At 43.1% G+C, this 19374-nt stretch overlaps 8 protein-coding genes across 8 annotated transcripts; 4 read left to right on the plus strand and 4 right to left on the minus strand.

Moving 5' to 3' along the window:
* The first annotated feature begins 544 nt into the window (after positions 1-544).
* On the plus strand, positions 545-2368 carry BDB00DRAFT_857163 (formaldehyde dehydrogenase). Its single transcript, XM_053125805.1, has 8 exons — positions 545-622; positions 701-749; positions 829-898; positions 1000-1034; positions 1135-1322; positions 1395-1491; positions 1552-2200; positions 2294-2368. Exons 1-8 carry the CDS (start codon positions 605-607, stop codon positions 2325-2327), a joined length of 1140 nt encoding a protein of 379 aa, XP_052973213.1. The 5' UTR covers positions 545-604; the 3' UTR covers positions 2328-2368.
* A 217-nt stretch (positions 2369-2585) lies between these two features.
* BDB00DRAFT_775330 (kinase-like domain-containing protein) lies at positions 2586-4447 on the minus strand (the record flags this gene model as incomplete). The annotated part of the gene is made up of 8 exons (XM_053120215.1): positions 2586-2733; positions 2815-3017; positions 3120-3244; positions 3367-3418; positions 3561-3779; positions 3923-3961; positions 4036-4186; positions 4263-4447. The coding sequence occupies 8 exons, from the start codon at positions 4445-4447 to the stop codon at positions 2586-2588; spliced, it is 1122 nt and encodes a 373-aa protein (XP_052973214.1).
* A 1188-nt stretch (positions 4448-5635) lies between these two features.
* Positions 5636-7125, plus strand: BDB00DRAFT_857171 (vesicle-associated membrane protein 713-like protein). The gene is made up of 8 exons (XM_053125806.1): positions 5636-5818; positions 5963-6026; positions 6097-6292; positions 6373-6463; positions 6583-6686; positions 6763-6819; positions 6930-6972; positions 7037-7125. The coding sequence occupies exons 1-8, from the start codon at positions 5737-5739 to the stop codon at positions 7057-7059; spliced, it is 660 nt and encodes a 219-aa protein (XP_052973215.1). The 5' UTR covers positions 5636-5736; the 3' UTR covers positions 7060-7125.
* On the minus strand, positions 7126-8077 carry BDB00DRAFT_857173 (Pam16-domain-containing protein). Its single transcript, XM_053125807.1, has 4 exons — positions 8001-8077; positions 7833-7920; positions 7610-7758; positions 7126-7468 (listed from the first exon to the last, which is right to left on the minus strand). Exons 1-4 carry the CDS (start codon positions 8001-8003, stop codon positions 7280-7282), a joined length of 429 nt encoding a protein of 142 aa, XP_052973216.1. The 5' UTR covers positions 8004-8077; the 3' UTR covers positions 7126-7279.
* Positions 8078-11079: 3002 nt separating this feature from the next.
* On the plus strand, positions 11080-13505 carry BDB00DRAFT_965620 (aldehyde dehydrogenase domain-containing protein; the record flags this gene model as incomplete). Its single annotated transcript, XM_053129787.1, has 10 exons — positions 11080-11146; positions 11250-11351; positions 11449-11668; positions 11829-11942; positions 12054-12190; positions 12304-12570; positions 12641-12898; positions 12998-13017; positions 13104-13275; positions 13363-13505. Exons 1-10 carry the CDS (start codon positions 11098-11100, stop codon positions 13503-13505), a joined length of 1482 nt encoding a protein of 493 aa, XP_052973217.1. The 5' UTR covers positions 11080-11097.
* A 708-nt stretch (positions 13506-14213) lies between these two features.
* Positions 14214-14794, minus strand: BDB00DRAFT_857176 (uncharacterized protein). Its single transcript, XM_053125808.1, has one exon. It carries the CDS (start codon positions 14751-14753, stop codon positions 14562-14564), a length of 192 nt encoding a protein of 63 aa, XP_052973218.1. The 5' UTR covers positions 14754-14794; the 3' UTR covers positions 14214-14561.
* A 9-nt stretch (positions 14795-14803) lies between these two features.
* Positions 14804-15800, minus strand: BDB00DRAFT_943254 (uncharacterized protein). Its single transcript, XM_053129437.1, has 2 exons — positions 15683-15800; positions 14804-15574 (listed from the first exon to the last, which is right to left on the minus strand). The coding sequence occupies exons 1-2, from the start codon at positions 15738-15740 to the stop codon at positions 14919-14921; spliced, it is 714 nt and encodes a 237-aa protein (XP_052973219.1). The 5' UTR covers positions 15741-15800; the 3' UTR covers positions 14804-14918.
* Positions 15801-17496: 1696 nt separating this feature from the next.
* On the plus strand, positions 17497-18283 carry BDB00DRAFT_857179 (uncharacterized protein). The gene has a single exon (XM_053125809.1). It carries the CDS (start codon positions 17654-17656, stop codon positions 17852-17854), a length of 201 nt encoding a protein of 66 aa, XP_052973220.1. The 5' UTR covers positions 17497-17653; the 3' UTR covers positions 17855-18283.
* The last annotated feature ends 1091 nt before the right edge of the window (positions 18284-19374 follow it).

Genomic DNA, 19374 nt, shown 5'->3' on the forward strand with positions numbered 1-19374 from the left:
GATCCGTAATGATGACTATGCTCAGAACATAGCTATCTATAAGGACACCGAGTGCAGTGTCGTTTAAATATTTTTCTAATAGCATGTGGAAAAAAGAGTGCGATGCATAGCAATCAGAGATAACATTTAATTTTATTGTTTCAAAACGATTCTTACTTTCGAATATTGGATTCTTTCTCACGCCGTAAACCGCAGCAGCAAGAAAAGGATTTGTGCGCCGGGCAGTAATGGTCACTCCGCCTTTCTTGATTCGTGCCTGATGTTCGTTGTTGGTTCTTCATAGTCCGCAAGCTTCGTATACATAGGATATCTACTACTAAAAGCCAGGTGCTAGGTTAGATGACCGATAATTGATAATAATTAATGCGATAACGATAAAGAGAAGCTGCCGGCAGCTAATCTTAAGCGTAGAGTTACAGCGCAGCCAGAAAATAAGATTGAACCATTCCGAGATCTTCGGGTGCGTCAGTCAAAGAGACAGGGAAAATATCCATCCTCCGACGGACCGTTCGCGTAACGCGTGCTAGGGTTTATATACCGAGTCTTTTTTTTTTTTTCACACTTTATTTTTATTCCTTCTACACATTCATACACGACAACAAACATGTCTACTGCTGGTCAGGTAAGATAAATAAACTTGATATGTATGACTATGAGAATGTAGGAAAGAAAATGAGTTAACCACAATTACTGGCAATAGGTTATCAAGTGCCGTGCTGCCGTCGCCTGGGAGGCTGGCAAGCCTCTCTGTAAGTAACAAGGGTTCTTCATAAATCATATGCGAAATGCGAATGCCTTGCTCATTTATACAATGTAAAACAATTATAGCCATTGAGGAAGTTGAGGTTGCACCACCAAAAGCCCACGAAGTCCGTATCAAGATCCTTTACACCGGCGTGTAAGTTGACGCACTATTTATTGACGCTTATTGGGAAGGGACGAGATAGTAGTCTAATTTTGACTTTTTCTGTTCGGTCCCGGCCCGGCCGTGCTTTATAGTTGCCACACCGATTCATATACTCTCTCTGGCAGTGGTTAGTGAAAAAGAGAGATTGGGAGAGAGAGAGAAAAGCGGAGGACGATGTAAGAAGTTTGATTACCAGTTTCTGACTCGGGATGATGTCAAAACATTAGATGCTGAGGGTGTGTTCCCTTCTATCCTCGGTCACGAAGGTGGCGGTATTGTCGAGTCGGTCGGTGAGGGTGTCACTGAAGTTGCACCCGGTGACCATGTCATTCCTCTCTACACTGCCGAGTGCCGCGAGTGCAAATTCTGCAAGAGCGGCAAGACCAACCTTTGCGGTTCCGTCAGAGCCACTCAGGTAAGATAGCCCGTCAACCGTGGAGATGCATTTAAAGAAGCGTTCACGTACTAAGATGATGATGACTTATAGGGTCGTGGTTTGATGCCTGATGAGACTGTTCGTTTCACCTGCAAGGGCAAGCCTATCTACCACTACATGGGCTGCTCCACTTTCTCCGAATACACTGGTAAGCATATTGTGGGCCGACAAAGACATCAAGTAAGGTGCTGATCCCGCAAGTTTTTAGTCGTCGCCGATGTCTCCGTCGTCAAGGTCGACCCCAAGCCCAGCCTTCAGAAGCTCTGTCTTTTGGGTTGCGGTGTCACCACTGGTTTCGGTGCAGCCACCAAGACTGCCAAGGTCACCGCTGGTTCCTCTGTTGCCATTTTCGGTATGGGATGCATTGGCTTGAGCGTTGCTCAAGGTGTTGTGTACAACGGCGCCTCGCGCATCATTGCTGTTGATACGAACCCTGCCAAGGAAAAGTTGGCCCGTGAGTTTGGCTGCACTGAGTTTGTCAACCCTAAGGATTTCAACGAGCCCATCCAGCAGGTGCTTGTTAACATGACCGACGGTGGTTTGGACTACACCTTTGACTGCACGGGTAACGTTCACGTGATGCGCTCTGCTCTCGAAGCATGCCACAAGGGCTGGGGCGAGTCCACCATCATTGGTGTTGCCGCAGCTGGTCAGGAAATCAGCACGCGCCCATTCCAGTTGGTCACCGGTCGTGTATGGCGCGGATCTGCCTTTGGTGGCGTCAAGGGCCGCTCCGAAATGGGCGGTTTGGTGCAGAACTATCTTGATGGCAAGCTCAAGGTCGACGAGTTTATCACTCACACTATGGACTTTGACGATATCAACAAGGCCTTCGATGCTATGCACTCGGGCGATTGGTAAGTCGTCGTTTTTCATTTGATGCATGATGGACGTACTCTTTGTTGCGAGTACACTTATCTCTTCCTCTCTCTTCCTCTCTTCTCTTTTAGCATTCGTGCCGTTGTCACTGTCTGCAAGGAGTAAATCTTAGTACTTGAATAATAAAAAGAAATTAACAACAATGACAAGAGAAAGTTGACTGTGTTTCTGCTTTTGTATCGAGTAGAACTTTAATGTGGCTATGATGTGGAAAAAGCATGATAACGTGTGCACACATGATGTTGTTTAAAGCGAGAGTGATATAACAATATAGATAATGATTGCTGATTGTTTGCGATGTTTGGAAGGGACAAAGCGTGAAGGGAGAGAGAGAGAGAGAGAGAGAGAGCAGCATTGCTAAGACTAATGCTTGTTCTTATTGGCCAAACGTGCGGCACGAGCTTCGTTTGCCCATTTGGCCATGTCCACTTCCACGTCTTGGTATTTTACAATAAATGGATGCTCGAGCAACTGTGCATATGTGGGTCGCTTGTCGCCGTCTTTATGCAGACTATTGAAAAAAAAAAGGAAGGAAGGAAGAAAATCAGTCGCGCGATCTCATTTCCGTATGCGCGCTTGTGCAACAACGTACCAAGCAGTAATGAAGTCTCGTGCATCATCTGAGAAGTGGTCAGGCAATGTCGGTGGCTCTTCATCTACGATCGCCTTGAGCTGCGCAAACATGTTATCGTACTTGTACGGGTATTTACCACCTGCCATCTCCACTAGTGACAAGCCGAGTGACCAGACATCTGATGACACCGTGTATGTGTTGGCCGCCTTTATACGTTCTGGCTGTTGCATTGTGCAAAAAAAAAGAAAAGAAGAGGGAGGAGGGGCGTAAGTCAACGGAAGAGGAGAGAGTGGTAACATCGATCGGATAAAGGGGTCACTTACAGCCATGTAGCTCTGGCACCCAATGTTGGTCTTGGCTAATGATCTATCGAGTTGTCCTGACACGCCAAAGTCACACAATTTGACCTGTCCTTTGCTGTTGACGAGTACGTTGGTTGGCTTGACATCTAACATTGGTCACAGGAAGAAGGGGCCATTAGTCACATACTGCAACAATCGGATCGTCGGCATCGATCGAATGAGGTACATGTAATAGATCAATATGACATAGAAAAGAGAGATACCGTACCACGATGAATGATCGAAAGTTCATCCTTGAGGAACTTTAACCCCTTGACCATCTAATTGTTCGTGGGTTGGGGGAAGAGCAGGGTGGGTGTAAATAGTGTGTTGATGTGTGTGTGTGTGAGCGAGCGACACTTGATGATACACAAGAAGAAAACCTTATCGGGCAACATGCATGAAGAATAAAAAAGTACTTACCGAGGTTGTAATTTTCGCCAAAACATCCTCGGGCACGCCATCCCCATACACCTTGTCTAATGACCCCACATCCATGTACTCCATGCAGTAGTAGACGCATGACTCGATGAAGAATGCACCGTAGAATTCGACAATGTAGTCGCTCGTGCTCTTGTGGAGAATATCCAGTTCCATGAGAATCTGATGTAACTTGGTCTCGTCAAGTTCCAATCGAATTTCCTACATATGGTATATCAGGGGTTGGAGGAGAATAAAAGGGTTTTAAGGGGGTGAACAAGAAGAACAAACGAGGGAATCCTCGGTCAGACAACCGACATGTACAATATACTGCACGCTTATAATAAAGGAAATCCGTGACAAACCTTCATGGCCATAACGACATTGGTCAAGCGATGGTAGACCTATTTCCACGGTGGATAGATGACAGTCAGTGAATCCCCATTCTTCCACGTCCAAACTAGCACGTATAGCATACCTTTTGCACCGTGCCGTATTGCCCTTTGCCCAGCTCTTCCAGCAGCTTCAAGTCGTCCATTTTGATTGTAAAGCTGCTACCGTTGCTGAAATCCACTCCGTCGGCATGAATAATCGCTTTTCCGGCAAAGTTGAGCTTTCCAGATGGATCGCTATAAAATTATCTTTGTAAGCCTTTCAGAACAATAAAAGAGCGAAACACAGGAAAAGAACAGAATGGTAACATACACATATTTGGAGAAGTTAGCAAACGGCGTCTGTTCAGGTTTCGGTGCAAGACCAAGCTGCGCCAAATTCAAACCTGGTTTGTTGTTCAATCGCCCAGGTGGTCGCTTTCCCAACTGTGGCGAATGGTTAGCACCGTTGCCTGCAATGCCACCGCCTGGGAGTGGTGGTCGAGGAGAGCCAGACATTGGAGGTAAAGCCGGGCGACTCATGGGCGGCAGCACAGAGCGTCGTGGCGTCCCTGCACCTGGAATGCCTCCCGTGGGATTGATCTGCTGTGGTGTTGGAGCCGACGCTGAATGTTGCTGTGGCGTTGGGCGATGTGGTGGTGGTTGTGGTTGTAATGAGGGTGTCGAATGTAGCTGTTGCTTTTGAATCAGTGCGTCCCTCTCTTCGAGGGACATGTTTGCAAGCGATTTGTCGAGATCCAGTTTGACTAAGTTGTAAATGTGAGGGAAATAAAAGAGAGAAGAAAGAAAGAAAGGAAAAGAGTTAACCGAAGGGCCAAGAAGGTCGTTTGAAAATATTTCTGGTAACTGTGTGGAAAGAAAGGGCGCTACGTGCGACAGGTCAGCAGCGCTTTGGTACATAAACCAACACACCGCTTTTGGCAATCAAGAGTGGACATAGCCAATCATAATGCAAACTCTGGTCCGAGAGAAAACACTCGTCTTTCGTTTCGGGTTTCGAAGAGAAATTCCTGAAAAGTATACTGTCAGTGTGATGCATTGGCGGTCTCTTTTTCGTTCCCGATTCGCTAGCTACGATGGACACAAACGCATGCTTCCAAAAAGAGGTTTGATACAGTCGTAGACTGTATAAATGATGTGTGATAATATGCAAGCTCGAATCGGCACTTATTACACGAGACACCGGTGTGTATATGTGTGGATAACCTCGTCGAGTCGTGGGCGTCGCTATATGGAATGTTGTGCCATGTTGAGACTAGGCGCTGATAGCAAAATAGTTCTCTCTCCACACGCATCTTAACTCAGAATGACATAATATAAACTCATCGTCTATTATAGTGTTGTGTGAAGGCGTATTGTTGTGATCCAAGAAGTTTACTGTAGAACAGTAAGCATCATGATGCAGCTGCAGCAAAGATATAACAGCAGGTAAAGATCTGACTATGCGTGCTCCATAAACGGATGTCGACGATGTGTCTACCGTAATACGCGCGACGTTGCTGCTCCTACGGTTATAAATTAGTCCAGTGGTATCTTAAAATGTGTATGCGTGTGTTGCATACGATCATGCAAGATGCATCAGTCTCAAGACACAACAAGTAACAACACAGCAGGCAAGTCTCCATCGTCAGCAGCAATCATACTAACAACATATGAAACCCATTTTAGGCAAAGCGGTGTGGGTCCCCTCTCTCCCTTTCATCCTGCTCCTTGTTTCTGACCTAGTTCGGAACTTACAAACAGTTTCCTCCCTCTTTTTCTTTTCTTTAAATTAAAAGTATAAGGAAATGTCTTTGATCTACGGCGTAGTTGCGCATGGTCCTACCATCTTGACCGAACATACCAACAGCACTGGCAATTTTGGAACAGGCAAGATCATTCAACCCGAATTATTCCAGTTTATGTAGAATCCCTTTCTTTGCCCTACATATCCCTCTTAAGTTATCATACACACGGACCACAACACCCCATAACACCATTCTTGCATATATATATATATATATATATATATAGTGACTCAAGCGATTCTCGAAAAGATACCCCCAAACAATTCCAAGCTTACCTATGTCTATGACAGGTAAAAAAAACCATGCCGATAATAAAAAGTACTATTTTTCCTTCTTCCTCGATTGACATTGTGTCGTTAGATACCTGTTTCACTACATTTGTGAGGACGGCATTACCTACATGTGCATGGCAGACGACTCATTCGGACGTCGTATTCCGTTTGCCTTCTTACAAGATTTGAAGGAAAAGTTTTTGAGCACGTATGGCAAGGAGCGGGCACTGCAGTCGCCTGCGTACGGCTTGCAAGAGTTTTCCCGAGTGATGGCGAAGCAAATGGTAAACAATAATGCAGTACTTCCCCTATGTATACGCGACAACAATAACAAAAGGGTCCCGTATCATTACGAATCTATTAGGACTACTTTTCATCAAATCCAAGTTCAGACAGATTGAAGCAGGTGCATGGAGAGATTGAACAGGTCAAGGATGTCATGGTGCATAATATCGGTAAAGTTCTTTGTCTTTGTAAAAGATAAATTTGGGAATGATGTGTGGAAGTTCTTGATGGTGACAAATGGAGCGGGTTAGCCCGGGAACCCAAATCAACTGACTTATTTGCCTAAAAGAGCGTGTTTTGGAACGTGGTGAACGGATTGAACTGCTTGTCGACAAGACGGATAACTTGAACCAGCAAGCTTTCGCTTTCAAGAAGCGAAGCACACAACTTAAGGCAGGTTTTGGGAATCGTGCAATATTTAATGGTGACATATTTCTTCTGGACTAAATAAGCACCCATGTGTTAACAGCGTGCCATGTGGTGGAAAAACACCAAATTGATGGTGATGATTGTCATCCTCTGCTTCGTAAGTTCTATGCTAATCGTGGGATATGTTTTAGAGGGGTGGGATTGGGCCGAACAAAGATGAGATAAGCTATGTGCTAACTTAATGGCAACCATTTGTGGCATGTATAGCTTATTGCATACTTCATTGCTGCATCAGTGTGCGGTTTTCCTGGTAGGTATTATTTTAACTATCCCCCCCGGCAAAATCCCCACTAATGCTTTTATCTCCTCAATAGCATTCGGTGCCTGCCGCGGTTAATTTGAAATAGCTTCATTTGCTAGTGTGGTATTAACAAGGAACAAAAAAAAAAGATCTAAAATCTGGTGAATGATCTACTTACAAAAGAAGAAATTTAAAACAAAGAAAGGGGTGGGGATGGTGGTTTTATATATATGATCAGTATGTGTACTTTTTGGTTGCATATTGTGTGTGAAGAGTGACAAGGGGAATGTGAGTGTGTACGTGTGTGTATATGCAATTATGATGATGGAGAAGAGGAGTTGTTTTCGGATGAAGCGTTTTGTTGTTGTTGCTGCTGTTGCTGGTTCTTCTTTGCTTCTTCAGCCCGTTCCATTTCAATTCTTTCCTTTGCCCGGACAACCTTGGATTGGATATAGAATGAGCCACCTTTTGCCGTCTCGTTGACGTTGAACAAATGTTCATAGTTCTATATTAAAACGATTAGTATCCCAGCAACGAACCCGCCACCTAAGAGCGATCTAACCTATAATTACAATGGAAAAATATCCATTTCCATAGCAACCAGCTCACTCATACTCTTCACACCGTTTCTAAGCAGCATACATACCTTCACGATCTTTTCAAGATCGGCTTCTCTGGTGACATTGAGAATCTGGCAAGCCTCTTCCAATGACATGCCAGTCTTGCGAGTCAATGCGTCAACAGCCCCTTCTTTGGCACCACCTCGAGCTGCAGCACCACCACCTTGTGCGGCGTCTAGTGTTTTAAATGAAAAGAGTTTTGTTTAAGAAACCCTAATTTGAAATTTCGAATTTATAACATATACTTACTTGCAGCAGCCTGTTTATATGCTGCAATAAATGCGCGACCAACAACAGTGCCCAAAGACACCACAAGCTGAGCAATTAATCTAGCAGACTTTTTATGGAATTAAAAACAGAAAGTGTCAAAATAACCATTGAACTTTTAAATAAGCAAAATGATTTCTCATTTTCTACCATTTCGAGTCGTGAAAAGTTGTGTTTGGAATTGAAGGGCTGTTAATTCGGGAATACCCACACACACAACAAAAGAGCTGACGGAGTAGAGAAAGAAAGAAAATCGAGTCCCGCAAAGCTTTTTTTATGTTTGCAGTGTACTGCCGTACCTTTACCTGGGTTCTTTTTCTTAATAAAACAATGCATTGATATAATACTACGTCTTATTGACGTTCGCTTCTAAACATATAATTACATATCAAAAGCGCTTTTTAGCTATTAGCCTTGCGTTATGACCTGATACCCAGTCAGTTTTCTATGTGGCTGACTGACGACATATCATCCTTTTGTTTATAACTCTATTCGAGAAGAAGTATTGTACCTTAACAAGTTTCGATAGATATTGGCCTATATGCCCATTTACATTCTGGAGATGCGGATTTCTGGATGATATCTATATTTAAGTTAATAAGTATATACGCTACAGGGCATCATAGTGTGCATTATGTCGGATAAATGTCGTAATGTATGTTTGAAATGATGAAATGATTGTTTCTCTCACATCGTCGTGCACGTTGTATGCGGCAGTGATCCTGTTCTCCTAATTGAACATCTTCCTATACACCTTTCGATGCGACCAAACGCGTCGATCGAAAGCATTACATGACGTTTTCTTTGTCGGTATTTCCAAGTGCGGGAGCATTCATCCGCTACAGCTGTTCTTCGGATGCCGAAACGTCATCAATGCAACCAAATGAATGGAGTTCTCCCGATTATTCAGTGATAACTGCATACTTTGATATGGTTGATCGAAAAGCTTTGCGAAATAACGTTGCTTTTACGGGTTTCACGTTGATTCGCGCAACGAATTTGACGGGAACCTGCTTCTTGTGAGAAGCAACGAGAGAATGACCAACTGTTACTGGTATCGTCACATTATCATATGAGAGCAAAATGTGACCATTAAATCTGAAAGCTCAACTGATAAAAGTCGCTCTTCATCAACAACGGTTGCGTCCTATAAGACCTAACATATGTCTACTTTAACTCAAATTAATGTTTTCTAAACTTCGAAGACGATAATCTGCTTGCTGGAAAACCAATAGAGAGATGCTGCATATTGTCATCTGGTTACTGCTATAGACAGCTCTTCTCTCCCCCTTCTTACATCTTCACTTCTCTCTTCCTTTCCTTATTTTTTTTTACTCCGTTACCTCTCCTCACCAAACATCTTAATCTGGGTTGACTTTTTCCACTCTAGAAGGGATTTTTTTTAAGTTAAGCACCCCCTCTTATTATGTATTTTTTCTTCCTCGCGACAAGAATGCTATAAGCGTATCGTAATTAACCTTCCAATAAATACAAAAAGTTTAGGCTATATATTATAGAACTTAGCAGGAACAAAAGGACGGCAAGAAAATAGGCTAAAATTTGTCAATTGACGGGTTTGCGAAAGTACGCATCCAGTCTAATACATATTAATGATGCTGTTAGTAGAAAGAGGAATCTCAAAAGCACACGAGATAAGTATTCTACTTCAGCACTCCGCTTATCATCGACAGCAGGATACAGTACAGGAAGAATATCGATTAGTAGTGTTGTACCAGTAAGCAATAAAAAGATTTTGTAGAAGTTTTCCCTTGATGCTTTGGCAAGTTTATATAGAGCAATACTAAATTTATTGCGTACTTAACAGAGCTGAATCAATCAATAGCATGAAAACAATTGGTAATAGAATCCAGTGACTTTTCCAAATCAAGTAAAATATACGCGTCATTATACTGTCTCGTTTTGTTTAGTGTATCTTGTCCGTTTAAAATTGTTTTTATTATGCAGTAGGTGTTGCTCTGTCGAGTTAAAAAATTTATATTACATTCTAAAAAATCCAGACAGACAGATACATCACATAGGAGAACTTATAGTCAGCATATAGTAGCTCACTCGCTACTATGCATTTGACTAGTTTAAGATACTTTCACTCTTCCTATATCTATTTTTTTCTTAGTAGCTTGGCTGTAGGTAAAATGTCTTTAGTTTGCCCCCAGTGCTCAATGTTCAATGTGAACCCCATTCCTTGGCAGCTTTCTTACTAATCAAAATGGAAAGTTGAAACATGGTTTAGTTTCTTTTGTATCTAATTTCTTGGTAGGTAGGACCTGTGTTACGCAAATCCTGAAGTAGAGAGAACCTGACCAGGCAGCGGCTAATTCTTCGGCGGAGTAGTGCGCCGGGGGGGCCGAGCGAGAGTATGCTACGTGGTAGATCAATCCGATGTGGGATGGCGGATTCACCAGTTAATGCTGTACACACTGCTATGTACCACAATCCCTGTGCTCTGGTTTTTTTTTACCAAGATGAAATACAGATTATATTAGAGATTTTTTTAATATGATAGAGTGCCTTTTATTTTGCTATACAGACTGTTCTTTCCTGACACTTCTACTCAACTCTTTTTTTCGAGAAAAAAATAAAAATTTCTATATCCCACGCACATTTGCCTGGCTCATGGCTATTATTACTGGTGTGTGAAAATGATTATGGCATGACCTCGGCGATACGTTACGTGTTTTTTAATGAAGGAACATCCTTGACGCGAGTACAAACACGGGTACAGCTAATGACGAGTCACCCAACCCTATATATCTCCGCCCATTAGCCAGTTGTCATCGTTGTCTTCAGTATGGTTACTATTATCATCACAAAGAATTTGGTACCGTATTTCTCGACTGCGTGTCACATACATTGTCAAAAGCTGTGGGTATGGAAAAGGAGACGGTTTATGCAAGAGGAGTAAACAGATAAACAATCATAAGACAAAGAAAAGATTGACTTGTAATATTCGAGCGTGATACAAAGAACATGCGGAGAAAGTTATCTCCATCGTCTGTTCTCCTCGTTTCCCCCTGAATTTCGTCCGTCATTTCTTTGTCTACTTTCTGCAGGAGCATGATGGCAAAATAACATTGTCCGGTTAGACGAGAGAAACTCAATAACGCCCGCTCCGTAGGTTTTCCCATGTAATACATTATATTAGCATTTCGCGCTATAAAAGCACTTCCTTTTACCATCCAGCGAAGTCCTTTACTCTTTAACTCTTTTTCTCTTTTCTGCAGAAATCATGTCGCTTACCACCGAATACACAACCGCTGACGGCTTCAAGCTCAACCGTAAGTGTCTCTTCTGTTTATTGTAAGCTATCATGGTTTCCATCAGGTCTATTGATGTACTGACGCCGAAAAAACTTATACTCATCGTATGTATATACAACAGTCAACACTGGTCTTTTCATCAACAACGAGTTTGTTGCTGGATCTAGCACCATCGACACCATCAACCCCTCCACTGGCAAGGTCATTGCATCTGTACAAGCTGGTAGGTTACTTACTCCACTACGACACGCCCGCGCAGTCTTTTGAAATTACACGGAAGCTGTCTCTTTTCTGACTGACGCGTGTTTTGATGATAATAGCCGAGTCCAAGGAAGTTAATTTAGCTGTTGAGGCTGCACACAAGGCTTTCTATGGTGGTTGGAAAACCAGCTCCCCCAGAGAGCGCTCCCGTCTTATGCACAAGCTTGCTGATCTCGTCGAGCGTGATTCTGATGAGTTGGCTCACATCGAAACTTTGGATAACGGCAAACCATTGAATGACTCTAAGACGTTCGATGTTCCCGGCTTGGTTTCCCAATTGTAAGTTGGCAAAAAGAAAATCACAATGCTTTTGCTTGTGGGTCTTCTTTATTTTACTCTTTTTCATCTCTATCGTTTTGTTTATTATTTATCTCTCGCATTACATCATCAGCATTAACTATGGACTGGGTACTCTTTTTTTATTATCGTAATTGAAAAGGCGCTACTTTGCGGGTGTTACCGACAAGGTTCACGGCAAGGTGATTGAGACTCAAGGCAAGCTTTCATACACTGTTCACGAGCCTATTGGTGTTTGTGGTGGTATCATCCCATGGTAAAATAGAAGAAAAGAAGGATGCAAGGACTTGGATATTAAGAAAAAAGAAAGGGAAAAAAGTCTGTCGTACGATGTGCAGTTTGAAAATTAAGCTCCATGATTTATCAGGAACTTCCCTCTTAACATGTTCTCATGGAAGATTGCTCCAGCAATTGCCACTGCCAACACAGTTGTTATCAAGACATCCGAGCTGACTCCATTGTCAGCTTTGAAGGTTGCTGCCCTCATCAAGGAAGCTGGCTTCCGTAAGTAGTGCAGCTTAAAAACATTATTATCTTAAGGCTCTACGTATGTTCTCTTATTTGCGGTACTATTGATAATTGACTTTTGAAACTGTAAAACTATCCTACTTTAATAGCCCCTGGTGTTCTCAACGTCATTACTGGTTATGGTCACATCGCCGGTGATGCTTTGGCACGCCACGACAAGGTCGGCAAGATCGCTTTCACTGGCTCCACAGCCATCGGCCGTTTGATCATGAAGGCTGCTGCTGAGACCAACTTGAAGAAGGTTACTTTGGAATTGGGTGGCAAGTCCCCCAATATCATTTTCGATGATGTTCAGAACTTGGATGAAGTTGTTTTCTGGTCAAGACTTGGAATTTACATGAACGCTGGACAAGTTTGTGAGTGAAGATATGATCACCAAGTATTCGTCGATTTCTGAAGTTACTAATACGTACGCTTCAATGATAGGCTGTGCTGGTTCGCGTATCTTTGTTCAAGAAGGCATATATGACCAATTCATTGAAAAGTTCAAGGCCTTGGCTTCCACTGGCAAGGTCGGTAACCCTTACGAAGCCACTACCTTCCAGGGCCCCCAGATCTCCGAAAAGCAGTTTGAGCGTGTAATGGGTTACATTGAGGCTGGTAAGCAAGAGGGTGCTACCTGCCTTTTGGGTGGTAACCGTGTGGGCGACTCCGGTTACTTTATCGAGCCCACCATCTTTACTGGTAAGTTTGAAAAATAGTACATCGCACTCTTTTTACCTATACATAGTGCTTATTCACATATTACAATTACCCACCCTCGATATTACTATCACTATGTAGATGTCACTCCCAAGATGAAGGTATTTTTTCTTTTTATTGTCGTGATACTAAATGCTAGTAGAGCGTGCATGGCAAGAGTGATTTTAATATATGTATGCAATGATAGATCATGCAAGAAGAGATCTTTGGCCCTGTTGTAGCCATCTCCAAGTTCACGGATGTCGATGATGTTATTGAAAAGGCACACGACACCAGCTATGGTCTTGCTGCTGCCGTTTTCACTTCCAACATTACTCGTGCCGTCACTGTCTCGAACCGCCTGGAGGCTGGTACCGTCTGTAAGTAGACCATCGTTATTGACGGAAAAAGAAGTGAAATATCTTTTTTTTTTTGAATCTGATAATAATTATTGCAAATCGTTTTAGGGGTCAACTGCTACAACCAAATCTCTGAGAATGCTCCATTCGGTGGCTACAAGCAGAGTGGTTTCGGCCGTGAAAACTCTGTCTACGCTCTTGAGAACTATACTCAAGTCAAGGCAATCAAGATCAACATCGGCTTGCAATAAGAATTATAGCAGCTACCATTCTCTCTGTCTAAATCACCTTTTTTTTAAAACTCGAATAAAACGCAGTTTTGTTGTTCAGAATAACTGAATATCCTTCAAACAGAGCTCTATTTCTCGTGCTGTACTCTTTGAATGTTAAAGGTTACACGCTGTATATGACGTTAGGAGCTACCAAAGAATGGTGCCTGACATAAGAGGCTTGCACGAAAGGAAACGAAAAACTCAAGATTGTAGTATTTGTACCCTATTATCACGATAAAAGGCTAGCAAGCAAGAAGTCTACCACTATTAACATCAGTTTTGCGGCTGGACACGTATAAACTTTTTGTTGCAAGGCTTTATAGACAGCTAGCGCACTGCGATTTCGAATTTGTTCTGGACAGGCGATTAATGCGCCGACGTACACAGCTACTGATATTGAGCGCATAGACTCTCCTTTGCGAAAACATTAGACTTAAAGTTTGACATCCAGTTTTTGGGGATATTCAGGCAAAAAATTATATCCATATTCATTGACTTTGAATGGTGTAGGGAATTGAGTTGATGCTAGGAAACAGCTATATTTAGAAGCTTGGTCGCATAAAAGCCACTTGGCTTTGCTCCACCACGTACAGTATATATGGCGTAGACTAAATGTCGAACAGAAAATGATGCCATCCAAAAGCACTGATGGTTGCTTTTGCAAGGCTGTCCTTAGCATGTAGACCATTCAACGAGTCCGCACTGTTAGAACAAACCGTAGCTGTTTGGTAAATTCAGCACGCATGTTCATTTGACCAGCGGAAGGCCTCCTCGCCTAATCATTCTTTATAGCTCGGGCCTATTCCACGTTGTATATACGAGTCTAGTTATACAACAATGATTGCTTAGTTATCGATATAGTGCTGCAGCTTGCTAGAAACATGTTTCCATAAAGTGAATGATCTATTGCATTATTAAGGGGGAGTTTCTAAAAATGACACGTTAAAATTACTGGTATGCATTCTTCTTCCGTATTTCGTTGGTTGCTTATTGTTGCTTGGAACTCGTAACACGTAAGTAAACAAGCAATATATGCTAGCATAGAATCCTCAATCGCCTGGAGAGATGGTGACCTTCCCCTGCTCCGTAGTGTGGCCAAGAAAGAAATGCGCCCTTCTGTGTAACTTTATCGAATGATTTTAGCGTGTCTGCGGAAGTCAGCATGAAAATGGAAAAGCAGGGTACACTCATATTGTGGTTTACATGCAAAACCATTCCGCTTTGCATTCAAAGCACTGTAGCGGTAACAGAAAGCAAAACACGAGCATCAAGAAGGCGACGTAATTAAACAAAAGGTTATGTATTTAACAATGTTATACAAAAGACATTTGCAGGGGCCCACTGTGCTCTTCACGTAATGTTATGTAATATGGAAAACGGGGGATATACACATTAGAAAAACTTGCCAATCAACTTGCTGGCCATATCGCCGCCACCGGAGGAGTGGCTTTCTTCCTTCTTTCCTCCACCAAGCATGGAGCTGACCATTCCACCCAAGCCTGACGATTCCTTTTGTCCTGATCCACCGCCCTGGGCAGACATGAGCATTCCAATCATACTACCGATACCGCCGCTGGAGCCACTACTGCCACCCTGCTTTTGAGAGTACAGCTTGAAGGCCATCATAGCAGCTGATTGAATAGCTTCTGACTTGTCGGAGCCACCGCTGCTGCCGCCACCACTTTGCTTGGCAAAGAGCTTAGCAGCCTCGGCCATGGCCATGCCGATGAAGGCGTTCATGCCACCGCTTTCACCGCCCGAGCGGTGCTTTTCGTAAGCTTCCACAGCAGCAGCAGAACCAATATCGCGGGGCGAGGAAGACTGAGCTCCATCACCATAAAGTTCTCTGTGCTTATTCTCTGCCGCTGCAACGTCATCGTCCGACGGGTCGTCGACCGAGTCCTTCTTGTCCACGATGTTCGAAAGGACAGACGAGAACAAGCTGTGTTCTTCTTCGCTACCAGCATGCTGCGAGGCATATCGGCTTGCATCGGCTACGTTTTGGCCATATGGAGATCCTTCAGGCTGTCCATAACCGCCAACGGCACCTATGTATATAAAGTGGTTGCGAAAAAAGGGTGTACCCTGTCAAGAAAACCGTTCGACTTCCTTTATGCCCTCTTGAACCCTCAAAAGCTTATGCTATGTGTATTTACCTTGATAGCTGTTGGCTTCACCGCCTTGGTAACTGCTAGCTTCACCACCGTAGGACATTGTAACAGATTTGAGAAGAAAAGTTGTGAGAGATGAGAGGAAATAAGAAAGAGGAGAGAGGAGCTCGTGACGCCGAGAATCCAGCCTTTTTGTCGCGACTTGGAGGTTGCGTGGCGAGTGCTTTGCAGGCCAGCCACAGTTTCAAACTCATCGCCGCCGCGCCCATGCGCTCGCAACTTCACACGCCTCTACCTCCACTATTTTTCAGAAAAAATTATCCACACCCCGTCTGCTATCCCCTCAAGGCCACGTATATTGCCGCTCTGTATTTACGTGGTCATAATTTGACACTAAAGAAATACTGTCAGGATCTTCTAACTACACCGATTTTCCGCTGAACCCTTACGTTTGCAAGACATGTTGTGTAACAATCGCTCAGCCGCACTATAGCTTCAGTTGCAGGTACTTCTAATCTCCGGTCCTTCGCACATAAGAGGAGCATGCCTTTGAGCTACTATGTGGATAGACTTTTTTAGGCGACCATAGCTATTATGCATGACGTTGGCGATCAGGAAGTTCCTCAAAAGCTTGGCATATGTTATCAACGGTTTTCAAACCACATGCTTATGTTGTTTCTATAAGAACGATTGTTTTCCATGCAAAAGACTGCATGCCATTATGGCTTGCGCGCTAAGCACATGACACCTGCCTTTGCTTATGAAAAACAATTATGCTTGCGATATGTATATACTTTGTTTCATTATGCTATTTACCTAAAACCGTAAACTTGATAGCGCCAGACCTTCTGTAGGCATTGTATCCAGCCTCACGTTCACTGTATGCTTCCGTTCTCAGTATAATAAAAAAAGGAAGTGTATGTAAAAGCATTCGAAGTTGCAGTTTCCTTGATTGTCATAAAATCCGTTGGTCTCACTGATGGAGAAGCTACTGCTACTATCTATACACACGGAGAAGTGGACTGTTCATTCGTTCTATAATTTCTCCTTTTCTTTTTTGCTTGGTTGAATAAAAAATAAGATTATAGCAAGTTTTGCATGGTTGAGCTTACTGTCCCCGCTACTGCTACATCATAAACTTCATCAGGAGGAGTTGCAGCAGCCAGCAGCAAGCGTCTGTTACTGCTAGTTCCAATTCATTGCATTATAGTGATTCGTGACTTTCTGTTTGTACTCCTTATTGATGCATGGATTTCACGGAGCATATCGCTTACTGTAGAATCATAACCACTACAGAAAGATACTTGCAACATTAGCGTACCTTCTCGCCCCTAGCATCTGACCCCATCGTCATTATTTAGAGCTTACTCCTATAAATATAAATTCCCCGCGCTTGTACTTATGCGCTTCACAGGAGAATCCTGAGTTATACTCAGTAAGGGTATGTAACAAAAAGGTAATATTTGAGTAGTAGTGTTTTTGTTATTGATGTACGGAGCAACAATGTGATGTTAGGTCATTTCTTATCAATCAAGATGATTAGACAAGGGACATCGTAGTATATGTGACATTTGACGGTGTTTTTGTCTTTCTTGTAAATCAAATATTGATCTCATATATAGGTCATATTTTATTAACGCAAACAGATATGTAGAAAAGATTTTAAAAGGCAATGTAAGCTATGTCGCCGAGGGCCATGCAGTGGAAATTATATCAAACGCCATGAAGAGGAAGGATGGATCCTATATACAATTACACCTTAGCGTAAACCAGGAATGATTGAGCTTCGGTCTCCTTCGGAACTTTCGGAAGCGCTATTTCTCGCCAATTCTTCTAGGTCTTCCGAGCTTAAGCTTCCTGGCTGACCTGGTTGGCCTGGTTGGCCTGGTTGGCCTGGTTGACCTGATTGACCTGGTTGACCTGGTTGACCGGGTTGGCCAGGCATCCCCGGCTCACCGCGTTTTTCTTTGGTCGGTGCACTTTCGCTACCTTTCTTTCCCTTTTGAGTGGGGTTTGATGGCTTTGTTCCTTTCGGTTTTGTGGATCCGGCAGTACTTGTATCTGTCTTTGACTTGTCTTGTTTCGTTGTGGCGGGCGACGACGACGATGACGATGCTGATGATCCAGGTGGTGTCGAACCAGGTGTTGTTGTTTGCGGTGTCGTTGACTTTGATGTGTCGTTCTTATTCAAGCCGGAGACTTTATCAACGATTGTAAGCGTATTTTTAGTTCCGTCCATAGCTTTCAATCCAAAATGGGCTGTGTGCGACATGACTTTAGTGCCCGTTGGGGTTAACTTCAATGATTCTTCTCCTCGCTTGCTATTGACAATGCGACGCACTTGTTGCTGTCCTTGGCTAATCGTAGTGTCGCGCCTACCAAGCGCAGGACCAGCGTGTCCAGAAAGATTTACTCTTGCGTTATCCGAGTTTCCGTGGGTAGGTTGCTGACCAGTAATGCCTGATTGCTGGACTGTTCCAAGGCGGGGTTGTGGAGGCCCAGAACGCTTCACATGAACACCTGAGCTATGGATGATATGCTCATTACCAGCGTCCTCTCGGGCAAGAGTTGGTGAAGAAATAGCGCAAATAGCCAAGGCGGTGGCAATAACTGCAGAATCAAATCGCATGTTGTTGAGGATTGTCTTTACACAAAAGTAGAAACAATGAATAAAAGCAGAACGTTCTTCGCTTTTTATATCATTCAACAAAGGTGCGCCTCCTCGACAAGCGTCTGACCATCCCCGGTAAAAAAACCCAATCCCCCTTTTTGCTCTCCCAGTATCTGCAACACGGGTACGATGATTGCAGGTACTCGTTATCTAGGGATTCGTTTTGTTATGTAGAAACATGTATACGGAGCAGGTGTAGTACTAGTGTCAGAAGACAAGGACCTAGCACAGAACCCATATTTCTTTTTCTTGTATACTATAACTTGGAAAAGCCTTTTCTTCCTCTTATTAAACGAATTAGATGATGCACGTAGATTTATCTTTTGAAAATCAACAGTTTAACCCTTAAAGAAGGTTACATAATTGCCTCCAAAAGTTTCTGTAAACGTAGACCATAGTACGTACGCATCATTTTCCGTAAGATGCAAGTTGTACCTACAATCAACCCCTTGGACTTAACCTTACCCGTAATCGAGTCGCAACTCCCTTATCTGACATTGCTCCTAAACTCTCGCTTGCAGTGGTACGCTTTCGATGCCTGTTGTCGAGTCTTATATAGTTCGCTCCTAGTTGGTCTGCTGTTCTTTCGTCCCCTTCTTGTTGATATGATTGTATGCTGCAGTGCTGCACAATATGCCAAGCGCCTTACACTAAAAAAAAGAATCTCCTTTCTTCTCTGCGTTTGCTTAAGTGCGCTACCATTGCCCGTTCAGATATCAAAGAATGAATTCGAGCTCACATAACATATACTGTACAAGTGTCACTGGCACCAGTTGCTTATCGACTTTTAGATATCATCTTTAGCTTTGTTATTATACATCATTATACACACCCTGATACTCCATAATTTTTTCAGACAGGATGTCGTTCGTTTACAAATTAGGAGGTTTTTATTTGTAGGTATATTCTATACTAGCTAACAAAACAAGATGACAGCCTGGAAGAACCCTATTTGTTATTATCCTGACTTGGAGAAAAGAGGAAAATGCAGTAAATAATTGAATTGCACAAAACTTGGAAGGATTACCAAGGGCATCGAGTGAATGGTCTATACTGAATATATACA

This window comes from Zychaea mexicana (assembly GCF_025766255.1).
Source record: "Zychaea mexicana strain RSA 1403 chromosome Unknown BDB00scaffold_159, whole genome shotgun sequence".
Taxonomy (NCBI): Eukaryota; Fungi; Mucoromycota; class Mucoromycetes; order Mucorales; family Lichtheimiaceae; genus Zychaea; species Zychaea mexicana.